Source organism: Lepidothrix coronata, unplaced genomic scaffold, assembly GCF_001604755.1.
Source record: "Lepidothrix coronata isolate B3197 unplaced genomic scaffold, Lepidothrix_coronata-1.0 Scaffold29, whole genome shotgun sequence".
NCBI classification, from domain to species: Eukaryota; Metazoa; Chordata; class Aves; order Passeriformes; family Pipridae; genus Lepidothrix; species Lepidothrix coronata.
In genome coordinates, this window is record NW_016690209.1 from 6,596,093 (window position 1) to 6,610,426 (window position 14,334).

At 35.8% G+C, this 14,334-nt stretch overlaps 1 protein-coding gene across 28 annotated transcripts in view; it reads left to right on the top strand.

The window, feature by feature from the left end:
* Window positions 1–14,334, top strand: part of DLG1 (discs large MAGUK scaffold protein 1) — a 144,658-nt gene that overhangs the window by 87,852 nt on the left and 42,472 nt on the right. For all 28 annotated transcript variants that reach the window (XM_017810560.1, XM_017810563.1, XM_017810568.1 and 25 more), the window contains 6 exons: window positions 1,173–1,226; window positions 3,704–3,754; window positions 4,697–4,821; window positions 5,889–6,058; window positions 6,584–6,720; window positions 7,907–8,051. In XM_017810560.1, coding sequence (XP_017666049.1) covers window positions 1,173–1,226; window positions 3,704–3,754; window positions 4,697–4,821; window positions 5,889–6,058; window positions 6,584–6,720; window positions 7,907–8,051 — 682 coding nt within the window. The remainder of the gene's footprint in view (window positions 1–1,172; window positions 1,227–3,703; window positions 3,755–4,696; window positions 4,822–5,888; window positions 6,059–6,583; window positions 6,721–7,906; window positions 8,052–14,334) is intronic.

The window sequence follows — 14,334 nt, forward strand, 5'->3', positions numbered from 1 at the left end:
AATTCTTCAGAATTATGTTGCTGTGATAGTAATGAAACAAATTCAGTTTATGAATAGGTTAATGCAGTTGTCATGTTTTTGTAGGTCTTAATTTTATCTTTGAATGAGTTTAATACTAGCTTCTTTTGCAGCCTTTTAAACTATCCCTAAATTTGTTTCCATGCACACATGCATACATAGGAGATTAAAAAAATAATGTCTTAAATTCAAAGATAATGTATTTTTATACATATAAAAAAATCTCAGCTTCATTAAAGCAATAAGAAGATTAACTTTGTTCTGTGCCACTAAACTTCATATATCAATAGTATTTGGAGTCTAGAATATATCTGCACACTTTTTTTGTTTGATTTGTTTATATTCCCAGAGCTGGCTAGATGCTGCCTATTTTAAAGGCAGATAATTGATGCATAAATAGGAAATCTGTTTATTTGGAAATAATTTCCAAATAATTTGGAAATTATTTCCAAGAAATGCCTTCAGTTTGTATGGATTTTTTTCAGCTGAAACTACATTTTTCAGAGAAAAATTCTCAGTAATATGAGAGTGTTAACTTACTCTACTAGTTCCTGGCTCGCAAAAATGCTAATTCTCTTTCACATTTCAGTAGCAATAATCTTTGACTGCTTATGGCTTGTTAGTAATAATTCTCTGGTGGTAGATCAATGTCTGCTATGGATTTGCTTTTGCAAGTCAGTTTTGTAGGTTCTTTCTTGCCTAAGTTGCATTTCTGCAAGGTTCCATTTTGCAGTTTGTGGGTTGGGGGAAGAAATCTTCCTGATAGGAAGAAAGAGGAATCAACTCTGCCAAAAATTGGTTTTAAGATACTAAGTGGTAAAGCAACCTCTGCAAATCATACCACAGGTATTAGGGTTACTGACATAGTGTCAAGTGGTAGCATGACTCAGGGTTGTTTTTGAAAAACAAGATAATAAGTGACAGAACTTGGATATAAAGTATGGTCTCAGACCTCTAAGGTTGTGTTTCTGCGTCAGGAAAGCAATTTGTTCAGGGTAGAAACAAGTGTTTCAGAAGGTTAATTTTGAGATTCTCAGGCTGAGGCTACCTTTTAACAGAACTTTGAGAAGCCAGCAAATTAAATTTTTGTGCAGTTGTCATTGATATTGCATTTTCTTACACTGTGTACTTTGTTCTTTATCCTTTTATTAAAGGCAAATCCCCCTCCAGTGCTGGTGAATACAGATTCTTTGGAGACTTCAACATACGTAAGCCTACACTTCCTATCAATTATAACTTTAGATCATGTTTTATGTATGTAGTTGTGTAGATCTGTTGTTACTGTATTATAAAACCTATTTTATCCATCTGGTGGTGCTTGATTTTGTCATCTGTCCTGATGGTAATTTGAAGTCCTTAAATAGCTGTTTCATTAAAAAATTATTGTAGATTGCAAGTGGAAGTCTTTCTGTGAGTACCAGTGTGTGACAGTTCAAAACATAATTGTTTGAGGTTCTGGAGGTTCAGTGTTCAGAGAACAATCTGTTTCTTCTACTGTGCAGGCAAAGGCTTTAATATTTAATGTGCCATTTCCATTGCACTTCTTATAAAAAACATTTCTCCATGCAGTGGCTGTACTGAAGATTTTAGTCCTCTAAACTTTCATAAAAATGGGTTGGTTCTGTTCAAAATGTTAAGGTAATAAGTGTAGTTATGTGGAGCCTAAGATTTTTGTTTGTCAGACATAATTACAGCATTTGTATAGAACACCCTTCATTCACAGAAAGCCTCTGCAAATAAAGCTTAGCTTAGTGGATCTGAGGTCCCTTTAAAACTTGGAAAAGGTAGACTAGGGCAGTGACTTGTATCATTTGATATATCCTTGCTCCTCTCTCTGCTAATGTTTGATTTGGTAGATAAATAAATTCAAAGTTAATATTAAAAAAAGAGGGCAACTATAGAGCTGAGCTAAAGTGGAAGATAAAAAACAATGGAGGTTTTTTTTTTGCTCCTGTTTATCTAGATGATAGTATAAAAATGGATTATGGGGGGTTTTTGCATGGAAATAGGGGACTGCTTAAATACATTAAAATTGGCTTTGTTTTGCCTAATGACAGTGAATAGGGAAATGATTAATTGTCCTTGTTATTTATTTAATAAAAAAGAAAAAAAAAAAAGCACTGCATGCTGATCAGTCATCATGAACTATTGTCCTAGTAGTGTAATGCTGGATGACAGGATCAGTTAGCACGTGTTGTCATTCCTGTAGGTAGGAGCTCAAGGACTAAACTGGCATAAAAACTCCTTGATCACAGTGGCTTCTTTTGTGGTGGTGTCGTAGTAGATACAGTTTCACGTATTCAGAAGGTCAAGACCTCTTCCCTTTTCAATGGAGAAATATCATGTGTTAAAACCACAGTATCTGTTCCACTGAGCAAACTATTAAGGACATAATCATTTTTGAGGTACTGTTGATACTCTGTTACGTCTGGAATGGATATGGGTTCTATTGTGTTAGGGGGAGATAAAATTAGAGGATGAGGGATAAATGAGGCTGATATTAGACAGCCTGTAAAAGTTGTGGCATCACCAGCTTTTGGAGCTTTTAAATATGTTAAATAAACATGAAAGGAATGAAGTAGCTTCATCTTAATTTTGTTTGCATTGAATTAAATTCTGTTTTTTAATTCTCTGCTAGAAAACTGTCAGATTTTAAAATGTGTTTTCTATACGTATGTTTTATATTTTTATAAAACCTTGAATAGTGTGTTAAAGCACAGAAGACTATAGATACAGAATATCTTAGAGATAAGGTACTTTGTAATAATAATATAAATGTTATTTCTTATCTTGTTAAATATTTCATCTGAGAAGGCTATAAATAGGGAATTGCCTGTAGCTGCATGGTGTATATGCTGCTGTAGGTAACTGTGGAGGAAAGAATTTGAGTTCCAAGATATCTTAGGAACTGGAAAAGAGAAACCTTACTCTTACATATTAAATATGGTTAAGAATTGGATATTTAATTGATTTTGCTTAGTTTTGATTTTTTGTTGCTTCTGGTATTTGATTCTGTCCTAGTTCTGTAGGCAGTAAAGAATGTGGGTATCCTTTCTAATTTGAGGATGATAGGGCTTCTTCCTAGGATTTGGGTTTTTCATCTAGCTTTATAAAATGTTCTTCTAAACTCTTCTTCTCTTTTTGGCCCTGTTTTAATTTATTGATCTTTAGTTTACATGTAGCAGGTACTAATATAAACAGTTGTTAAAAGTTGCTTTAGAAGGGTTTTATCCATTTCTCATAAGAAATGGTATAAAGCATCAGTCTTTGATTTTTCTCTGCTCTGTGTGGAACAGTTGGAAAATGCTCCTCTATTCTTCCATACAATTTCTTCTCTACCCCATATCCTCTTCCTTTTTTTCTGAGTTTCAAGTTGCTGTATAGCCTGAGGAACATCTGAGGATTTCAAGAGCATGTTTTTCTTTCTGGCAATCAGAAGCAGAGGACCTCTGCCCTACAGTATCTGTGTAGAGGAGTCTGCTCTCTGAAATAACAACTTTTAAACTCATACAAAAAGAGTGTCTGATTCATATATACAGAGTGGTGTGAAAAATCACATGTCCCCTCTGTGCTCAGTGGTCACTGTGAATCAGCTGAGATTTGATGGGAGTGAACTGCCAGCCAAGCAAACTGTGTCATGGAAAGTGTAAAATTCTCTGTAAGTCTCACTTTTCTTTCTTTCTAGGTCAATGGCACGGATGCAGATTATGAGTATGAAGAAATTACTCTTGAAAGGGTAATATGCTAAATATCTTCCTGTACTCTGTTTGAAGTGTGGTTTATGATACTTTAATATGAAAAATTAACTACTTGAAACTGCTAACAGCAATCCAAACCAAATCTTACTCTCTTTTTTTTACTTTGGATAGATTATTTAACCTAAAGAAAAAAAAAGTAAATCTAGTTGCTAGAGCAGGAATAAAAGTTTTTATTAGTATCTGTGACCATTAAGAGTAAAATAGGGGAATGATCTCCCTAAGACATACTGCCTTTAATGTTATTATTAGAGAGTAATAAACACAAATTCTGATTTCATCTCCTGTATTGCTATTTATGATAATTGCTTATACTATTAAGTTTTATATTGAGATTACAAGGGACACCTTGTCACACTCATTTCTTTCTTAGGTTTTCTATGTTGAGATCTATCTCAGTTCTCTTGAGCTGCACTGTTAATAAAAAGACAGAAAGAAATGGTTGTATCTGATTCCTGTGCAGTTCTGGTGGTTACTGAGAGGGTGAAGAGGTCTTACATTGATAGTAAAGGCAGGCAACCTCTGAAGAGAAGAATGTCAGTCTGAATCTCTGCATCTGTGAGGATACATTAGAGATGGGACACAAGTAATTTGAGGACAATTTAATGAGGAGCAAATATTTGTATGAATAATCTCAGATATCTAGCAAATTGGAGAGAGAAGATTTTATGTAGTTTATCAAGTTCAGTGAGAAGGCTGTGGGGTTGGAACTATGCTATACTATGACTTCTGTTCTCCTTACATATATGTAAGACATAATTATATTATTTTCATAAAAATAAGTTATATATGTACTATACTTCTTAAACTGTCTTTTAATATTTTTGTTATCAGTAAAAATTATGTAGATTTGGTTCTATAGTGAATCAAATAGATACACTAGAATATCTTTTTCCTAAATTTTTTTCCCCCTCTATCTTTAGGGAAATTCAGGACTTGGCTTTAGCATTGCAGGTGGTACAGACAACCCACATATTGGGGATGATGCAAGTATTTTCATTACAAAAATTATTGCCGGGGGTGCAGCTGCACAGGATGGAAGATTACGGTATGATGACTTTGTATGTTGGGTTGCTAAGTGTTATTATTGTATTTTAAACAGTGGATAGAACATTTTCTGTTACTTTTAATAGTTTTGTTGTGCTGCATTAGATGTTAAATGAGTTTTTCTTATTGGAAGTGTTTTGTAAATAATGAAAAATGTTTGACTGGACCAATTACTGCCCCCAAACCGGTAAAATCTGCAGTTAAGGGAAATGAAGTTTTTCTGTTCTGTGGTATAAATGTATCATGCCATATGTTCCATAGTCCTTAATTCAAGGAAAAGCTTAGGCATGTAGAATAGGTAACTCTTGGTTATCCATGTGCAGATTTTCTGATCTGTAAGGTAGTGAAGTTTAATAACAACCCTCTTTTATGCTTGGTAATAATTCAGTGTCTGAATTTTTCAGAGATACCCACCCACACTGATTGTAGGACCATCATTTTTCTCTTGTCCAGAAGTTGCCCCATTATTTTGGGTGCAAATGCCTGATGTATTACAGGTTTTAGTTCTAATAAGCTTATTTTAAGGCTTCATTTGAGCTTGTTGGCCACTGTCAGAGGTACATCTGGCAGAATGTGGCGACAGGTGGGTCAGGCACTGCACTTAGTGTAATGAGAGCTCAGTGTTACTGTAGTGACATGTTAAATGGACTGGAAGGCCAGCACTTAAACTGCTTGTGAAAAGGAGGAATCAAGATTGACTTGTCATGTCATGGCTTAAAACTGGTGTGTGCTCACTGTGTGCCTCCTATGTTCTGAATTTTTAAGTTCTTTCTTATAGCCCTAAACCAAAGATAGTTTGTTCAAAACACTGTTTAAATGAAGCACATGTAAGATGGTGCCCTCTTTGGCTGGTAATTAAATATTCCCGTTAAATGTTTTCTAGTGATCCTTGATTTATTTTTAAGCACTAATCATTAATTTTAGAGCATTGTCTTGAATCAGTAGAATTCTAGAGATAAATCTATGTATTTTATTGGGTTAACATGTATATTAGTGTTTTATAGATAAAGTAGTAGGCTCCTGCTCTGCCATAAGACAACAGCTGAACGTGCCTGTTGCTGTCTGTAGGGTTAATGACTGTATTCTGCGAGTGAACGAGGTGGATGTCCGGGATGTGACACACAGCAAAGCCGTGGAAGCGTTGAAAGAAGCGGGATCAATTGTGCGATTGTATGTCAAAAGAAGAAAACCAGTCACAGAAAAAATAGTGGAAATCAAACTTGTGAAGGGCCCCAAGGGTACGCTGGAAGTATAAAGTTTCTGTTTCAGAAGAATTACAGAGTTGTAACTGTTCTTGTAGAATGCATAGTTTTCTTTCAAATGGTAAAAGTGTGTTTCTGGTGGTATCTAGTAATTTTTAAGTACATTATAAAGTGGAGTAAAATTCTTCACTGAATTACCTAGGAAGAAGGATCCTTGAGAGATTAAAAATAAATTCAGGAAAGTATTGGTTTCTATATGGGTAATTGTTGGACAGTTTTCTATAAATATCAGTGGTGATGCTATACCTCTGCTGTTGTGCATCCTTCACAAAGCATGGATTAAAGAGTTAGCTTTTGGTTTTGAGAACTTGTGTAGATGTTATGTGCTTTCTAGAACTTTCTAGAAATTTATGGAGTTCTCTTGAAAAGCCATCCAGTATTGCTTCAGCCAGACCCTAATATTATATATATTTATATGTAATATAAGCATTATTTATGTAATAATTTGAATTTGATTAATGCAAAAAAGGTTTCTTGAGTAATGATTTTGTCTTCAAGCAGGTCTTGGTTTCAGTATTGCTGGTGGTGTAGGAAATCAGCATATACCTGGGGACAACAGCATTTATGTAACCAAAATCATTGAAGGTGGGGCAGCACATAAAGATGGCAAACTTCAGATTGGAGACAAACTTTTAGCTGTAAGTAAGAACTTATTTTTTTCTCTTTTTTTAATGGTCATTCAGTTTTAGGCTCAATTGGGGCATGATTCAGTTTGTGGTAGTTGCCTGCCAGTGGAGTGTAGTTTCATAGAAATGGGTAAAAAAATATCTTTTTGCCAGGAAATCAGTGATAAAATTAAATCTGCATCATTCGGCACCATCTCATCTGGAAATCTGAAATCTCTTCTTCAGCCCAGTGTTCTGTACAAAACCTGTATTAATCAGAATGTTTATTTCTGATGCCTGCTATTATTTTTCTGGGATCTGAGTGACAAAATTGTAAACAAACATCCAGTGGGATTGTTTCTCTTATCAAAGAAGAATGGAAAGGAACTCCATGTACTGTTGGACAGCCTGTGGCCTGCCTATAGTGAAACTGCTGCTTATATTGCATTTCAGTGTTTCTAATGATTTTGAATGGCTTATTTTTTTAAGCTTAAGATACTTCAAAGTTGAATTTTTCGATGCATAAAGTAAAAATAACTTTCATCTTTCTTAAATCCCATCCACAAATTTAGTCGTCCAGATAGAAAAATGAGAGCCAGGAACTCCATTTAGTAAGATTCTGTATGAGATAGTAATTGTTAAACATTTGGGGTTTTTTTAATGCAAGTGCTGGTGTTTCACCTTAATAGCAGTGTCTTGAGAAATTTATTGCCTGTAGTTAAACTAAGTTGTTGTTGTTTGGCATGTAATTCAATCACATCAGGACCTTCTCCAGGTTTGACCCCTGCTTTCGACCTCTTGCAAGAATATGTTGTCCCTTTATAATGCCTAGAACTTAATTATGTCGTGACAAGATGATGTAGAATTTATTCTCACTAGAACACACTTTCCTCTCTGTAATGCTTGCAGTAACACAGTCAGTGCTGTGACTGTGCACACTTAGACATTTTGAGTGTCCTGCTTGTCCCTTTAGCTCTCCAAAGTCACCTGAGCCTTCTTGATGATGTTAGTCAATACAGTTTATTATTATCTTTTAAAGGAATACTTGTCAGTCTTATATTTCACGAAGCATGTGTTATATAATTTCATATAATCATTTATGTCTGTGGCACACGAATCCTAATAAGACTTTCAATTCCAGAGTTCTCCAACAGCTTTCAGTGAGTGTCCTATGAAAATGTTACCTTTTTCTCTGTTCAGAATTTGTTTTTCTCTTTAGGTGAACAGTGTCTGTTTAGAAGAAGTTACTCATGAAGAAGCAGTGACTGCCTTAAAAAACACATCTGACTTTGTTTATCTGAAAGTTGCAAAACCCACCAGCATGTTCATGAATGACAGTTATGCCCCTCCTGACATCACAAACTGTAAGTTCAGCTTATCTTTGTGATTTAATTATTTTTAATTATTTTTAGTATTTTAACTGTTTTGAGCTTTTAAAAACTATACAGGGCAAAAATCTGATATAAGAAAGTTGATTAATTAGGAGAATTATATGCTGAACAGGACAGCATCCCATAGCTTCTATACTCAGTTACAGTGTCCTGTAAACTGAGCAAAAGACAATACTGTTTCTGCTAGAGGTTAATGATGTTCTGACTTCTTTTTTCCCGTTTTCCTGCTTTTTCATGAGCCCGCACGTACTTGAATAAACTGAAATGGGAGGAGGAGGAGTTCTTCACTTCAGTGCTTGCCTGCGAACGTGTTGAGAAATTTCATGTTAACTTGAAATCTTACTTCATTTTTGACATAATTGTTGATAATTCAAATGGAAAACCAGTGAATGCTGTATTAAAAAGTGGTTATAAGAATTTCTGGTTGACCTAAGGGTACTACTGACAAGAGTGTTTTCAAAGTCAAACATGCAAATCCTGAAAGTTCAGGATTGAACTACAATATAAAGAAAAATTTGAGTTCAATATATTGTCTCTTCAAGAGGGATATTACCATTTAGTGGTTGGAAAAAGAAATGAAAATAATATAACTGTATCTTCCCAAGACTAAATAGATTGACTTTTCTGGATGACTGATTTTACTCATCTTGTCATACAAAATGGTTCTAGGGGAGAGTTATTTTAGGTATTTTTTGTTTCCTGCTGTTAGATTTGTGTAAGCAGTGATATGTAGCACTGATCTGTTTAGATACTATAAATTATGAAGAAAGGAGCACTTCTGGACGAAAAGATGTAGTTGAAAACAATATGTAAAGAAGAACAAACAAAAGTGCAGCAAAACAGAGGACTGAAGGACCTTATAAGCCCATCATTTGTTGTCAATAGCTACAGTATTTTAAAATCCATTTGTAAGCTTATTGATTTACAATTTGGAGCTAATTAGGTTTTATCTTCATTGTCTTATTACAAGGATGCTCTCGAAGGCTCCATTCTTTGACATACAACTATTTTCAGCCTTCCCTTATTCTTCCCCAGTTTTCTATTCATATATAGGGTTACAGAGCAGCCATTTTCCCTCATGGTATCTGGTTTCCCACTGTTTCCTCGAAAAGCGGACTTACCTTTTCTCTCTCCATAGTAACTAACATCTTCATATGTTTGACTTCTAATTCAGATTTTCTGGGACAGAGGAAACCTGATTTGTACCTAGTGTTCCTGGTAGTGTAGTTGTGACACTGCTCTGGATTGTGGTGTGACCAACATCAAAGTATCTCATCTGTTACTACTGTATCTTGACTCAATCATTGGAATATTTACTGTATGAAAATACATACATACTGTATGTATGAATCTTTTGTGGGGGCAAGGGCAAAACCTGAAGAAAGTTTGAGGGAAGGAAGGTAGTGAAGGAGCTGGTTCCTGATAATTTGCCCGATATTAATGAGTCAATGATATTGGCAAGACGTCCGTGCTGTTGGTGCTCTGTCATTCAGATAATTAATTTCTTTCAAATGGTGGATGAGCTGGAGACTCAGTTTGTTGAAGTTAATTGCATCATAACATAAAGCCATGAAAGAGACTGTCATTTCTCAGTAAACATGACAGTCTCACATCCATTACCTGGAGATAAATAACCTGACCACACATGTAGGCCCCTTTTGTCCTATTACTATCCTCTGTCCTGAGTTTCTCTTCATCTATTTGCTCTCCTTGTGTGATTTGAGAGAGACATTGGCATTCTGTGCAGGTTAATGTCCTATCCTTTGTGGGAAGTGGCACTTCTGTCCTTTTACTGAGAAGTGAAAAGCCAATCTCCTGACCTTGTCACGGTTCTCAAGCTCCAGCAGCTGCTTATGGGAATCTTTCTCGTCCTACTCAAGCATTCTGAAAAAAATCACAGAAGTTTTCTCAAGTTCCAGCTGTCTTATCTATCTGTCTTTTGTCCTTTAGTGACCCTTAACAAGGTTTTTGGGCTAAAATGCTGTCGGTGCTTTTGAGCAGATTTTCTGAATTTCATTTCATTTAGCTACAGTTTCAACCTTTGAGTTCTCTGAAGACACTCTTGTTTTTCACTCTGTTTGTGGTAGACTTTTGTCAACAGTTAACCAAAGAACATTCTTCTGCAAAGTGCTGGGTCCTTTAATGAAACTTCAGTCTGTTTTTTTATCTTACAGCAGGAAAGACCTTTGTACCCAAGGCTCCAGAAGCTTGTGTGTCTCTGTTGATCAAAGTGGAGCTGGCTGTTACTGCAGCTGGTGTAGAGATTGAGCCTAGTGCTGGAATTTTGCACACAAAGGAGACCCAGAGGTCCTGCCTGAAGTGTTTAATGACTTAATTCAAGAAATCAGTTTAGTCTTTTCCTCAGTCTTTCACTTATAAGAAACAACTGGGTATGACAGATGCTAGATGCTATTTTTCTAATACAGGGCAGAACAAAAGCTTTTTCAGCTCAAAATCTGCACGTTTACAATGGAACTATCAAAGAGAGACACCAAGCTCAAAGGCTGTTGCTTCTTTATAACTTTGCAACTAGAAAGCCTCTGCTTTCTGCAAGAAGCTGTCAATTAAATAGAACTCTTACAAAAAATGGTGGGTTCTTTATGCAGTCTTTTATGTTGCATTTAGCAGAGCAGTACAGGGCTCAGGACATGTCTATTACAAATGATTTTAAGGTAGAAACTCTACTACTTGAGTTTGTGTGTAAACTGCTCACGTCCAGAACCCCCTTGGGAGGGTTTTTTGTTTGCTTATTTTATTTCTGTGGTTTTTTGGAATACTCATTTTACTGGAAACATCTAAAAGCACAGTGCACAGTACTTGGTATCTGTACTGTCTGCAGAACATGCAGTAGATTGCTCACTGTGCTAACTTGTGTAACCATGGTAGTTAATACAAAAATCCACAAAACACTAAGTTCAGAATTTGATTGTCTTAAAGACTTTCTCTCTGGAACTGGCCTTGTTTAGTTATAGGGCTGCCTCACTTGCCCTGGTGATGGAGATTTAAAATGCAGATCTAAAGATACTGGAGAACTGTTTGAGAACCAGGTTCACGAATTTCAGTGTCTAGGTTTTGTGCAAAATCTTTTTTCTTTTGTGACTCCTGTAGTAAGTGTACCATACCAATCACCTTGTCAGATGATCTGATGGCTCAAAAAAAGGGACCAAGTAAGTTAGCATCCATATAGATAATTAAATCATTCGATATTTAATATTTCTTTGGGGTTAGTGTCTTTGAACCAAGGGACACTTAATCAAGAAGTTTCTGAGATTCTGATTTATGGCAGTACTTACTGGGAAGAGTTAGAGTCATTGTGCCAACACTGTGCACCTGGGGCTGAAAATTGCCCTCCGTCATCTGATATTTATCAGAGTGAGCAAACGGCCTCTGGCTGCCCGGGGGGAAAGTTAATGCTGAAAAATCTTGTTAAAGAAGAGTTGGGGCTGTCTGATTCAGAAGGAAATGAATGTGAAAAAAACAGCTGATGGTTATGTGCTGTAGCTCCAGAGACTGGGATGTGTATAGGCGATGAAAGCTTGGCCACAGTCCTTGAGGGTCTGGAATAGTTGATGGCTATTCCAGTTTCTATTGCTTCGGTGAGACTTTTCTTTTAACCCTTGAGGTGTGTGGATTGCTACTGTAAACAGTTATCTTACGGTGATCTGCATTTGCTGACTCAAGAAGAATGCAGTTATGAAAGATTGTTCTTTCTGAGCACACTGCCATTTGAGTGCTGTTCTCCAATCTAGGAGAGACTGAAAGATGAGAATTTCCATTATGGAAAACATGGAAATGCAACAGCCCCCCCTGCTATGTTCACTGTATGCAGAGGAACAACAGCAGTGTAGGTGGGATGGTCCTGTGGCCCAGTGTCACACAGCTGGCTGACAGCTGATGTGATAATCAAGCTATTAGCCTGCTGTAGTGAGTAGGAGTGTAAATTGCCTCATTAATCTATATATAAATGTTGGTCATTAAATGGCTTCTGGAACAAATGTCCAGTAATTTGTTCATATAAATGCTTTTAAAGTTATTTCAGTTCAAATATTACTAATAAGGTGGAGAACTTGCTATTTAAAACACCTGCATTACCTGTGCAGTGCATGTAGTAAAATATCAGAGTCAGAAAAACGGCTACACGGTTTTTGAGAGAGAGGACTTGCTTCCTATACAGACCTCCTTTGAAGATATTATTCATGATGCATTTTTGACTTCCAGTCAGTTTTAAAGTTTGTTTCCTTTGTATGTGTGTGTGTGTGCATTGGTACAGTATTTCTACCCTGCATTGAGAAATAAAATACTGCAAGGTAGGGAATAATTGATTACCTCACTAGTCATGAATGCCTTCATAATTTCTTAAATGGCATAAGTACAGGAAGAGAAGAATATGTAATAACAGTAAATGACAATAAAGTTTTAATTTTATTTCCCATTTTAGAGATTGTACTTGTGTTCGGCGACCTCAGTTTACACATAATAGGAAAATTAATAGGAAATCTTCCATTTTTTTCTTTTTGTCTAGAACTGTGTTATGTGAAGGAGAAGGGTGGATTTGGAAATGAAATTTCTTCTTAAGAATCTGACTTTTCCTGTCAAAGCAAGTTCATTTTATGAATACAATTTTCTGTTCTTTCGAAAGACAGTTCCTTTATTGGTTACGTCAGTAATAATTACCTGGAAATAGAACTTTAGACCTCATTTAGGATTCAGAAAGTGATGGATTGCTTTTTATTTCTGTCATGCTCCTCATGAATATTCTTCAGTTATAGTCTCCAGCTAAAACAGTTTTAGGAAAGGTGCAGGCATGGGGTTTTTTTTTCCACAGGAAGTCCATGGAAGCCCCTTTATCCCTTGTGGGTTTGCTTTCATAGCACTGAGAACCCCAGCCCTGAGAAAGCACCTGACTGCTCTAAGCAAGTAGCATATGTAAAACTTAATAAAGGATATATCCAGTGCTGTTATGGAACAGTCCACAGGTCTGAAATAATAAACTGTTATATTGCTTGATAGCTGAGTTTTAGATACATGGTGAAAGGATAAAAAACTTTAACAATAAGATCGTGTAGTAGGTGGTACATATGTTTCTGAACATGATGCAGTTAAAAGCTTCAGGAAAACAATCAAATGAAAAGTACTGTAAGTCAATAAATATAGAATTTGTTAGAAAAATCTAATTACTTCCTATAAAATATGCATTTTTATAGCTGCCATTGACTTGTTAAAAGCAATTGTAAATTCATTTTGTGAAATGAGATAATTTAGTGCCTGAACAGAATGTACGGAGCTGCAATACTGAACAACAGTCGTTCAGGTTTTTTTTAATCAAAACCCATTTTTCACTAATTGGAAAAAAGGTCATAAAGTCTTGCCTTCCATTTTTTTGTGCTTTAGCTTTAAAATTTTCTGAGAAAAAAACAAAATAACTTTATTTATATGCAGTTTTGCTTTAAACAAAGAGAATGTACAGTGACATGGATGTTGAGGAATACATGTAAATAATATTGTTATATTAAAATACTTTTAGTTTTTCCATGGAAAAGTAAATATTTCCACGTGGTTTGGTAATCATCATGAAAATTTGTTGCTGAAACTCCAGTGTTACCAAAAAAAGCCAAGTTTTGAAACTGACAGTTAGGTGTCCAAATCTCTTAGCAGTGCACAGAAACTACATGGTATGCTGGGACAGACAGAAAGAATTAAGTTAGTGGGATCTATAAAATCCTTGTAGGGAGCAGAAGGATGAAGGTGCAATGTATGTGTGTTACAGCTGTTCTAAAAACTGGTTTTAGCATTTTGTGTGTTGAACAACTTATTTTTAGGGAATTCTCAAATATGAATGCTTTTTTGATAATTTGGTTTTAGCAAAAGCATCATTCTCTTTGCTGTGGACCTCATGAAACCAACGTGAGGGAGTTTCTTTCTGTCTGTGGTGTAGAAGGGCACCAGGTACCTCTTGCACTTTGATTCTCAATTTGCTGAAACCACTTGTGAATCCAGAGTTGCAATTTCCAAAAGTTCTGCGCAGTCTCACACAACTGACTGAGGGCTGGTGTGGCTGAATAGCACAGTTACTTTATCAGCCAGTGCTTTTAAACTGCCCAAGCTGTTAACAGTGGATTTTAATGCTTGCTGAAGTGCTGACAATCTGATACATAGGCTGTGGATGGAATTTACCACACACAGGTTTACTGGGAATCTAGAATAATACAGAATCAATCCAGCAGAGACTTTGATGGCTTGAAAGCTGTCTATTTAG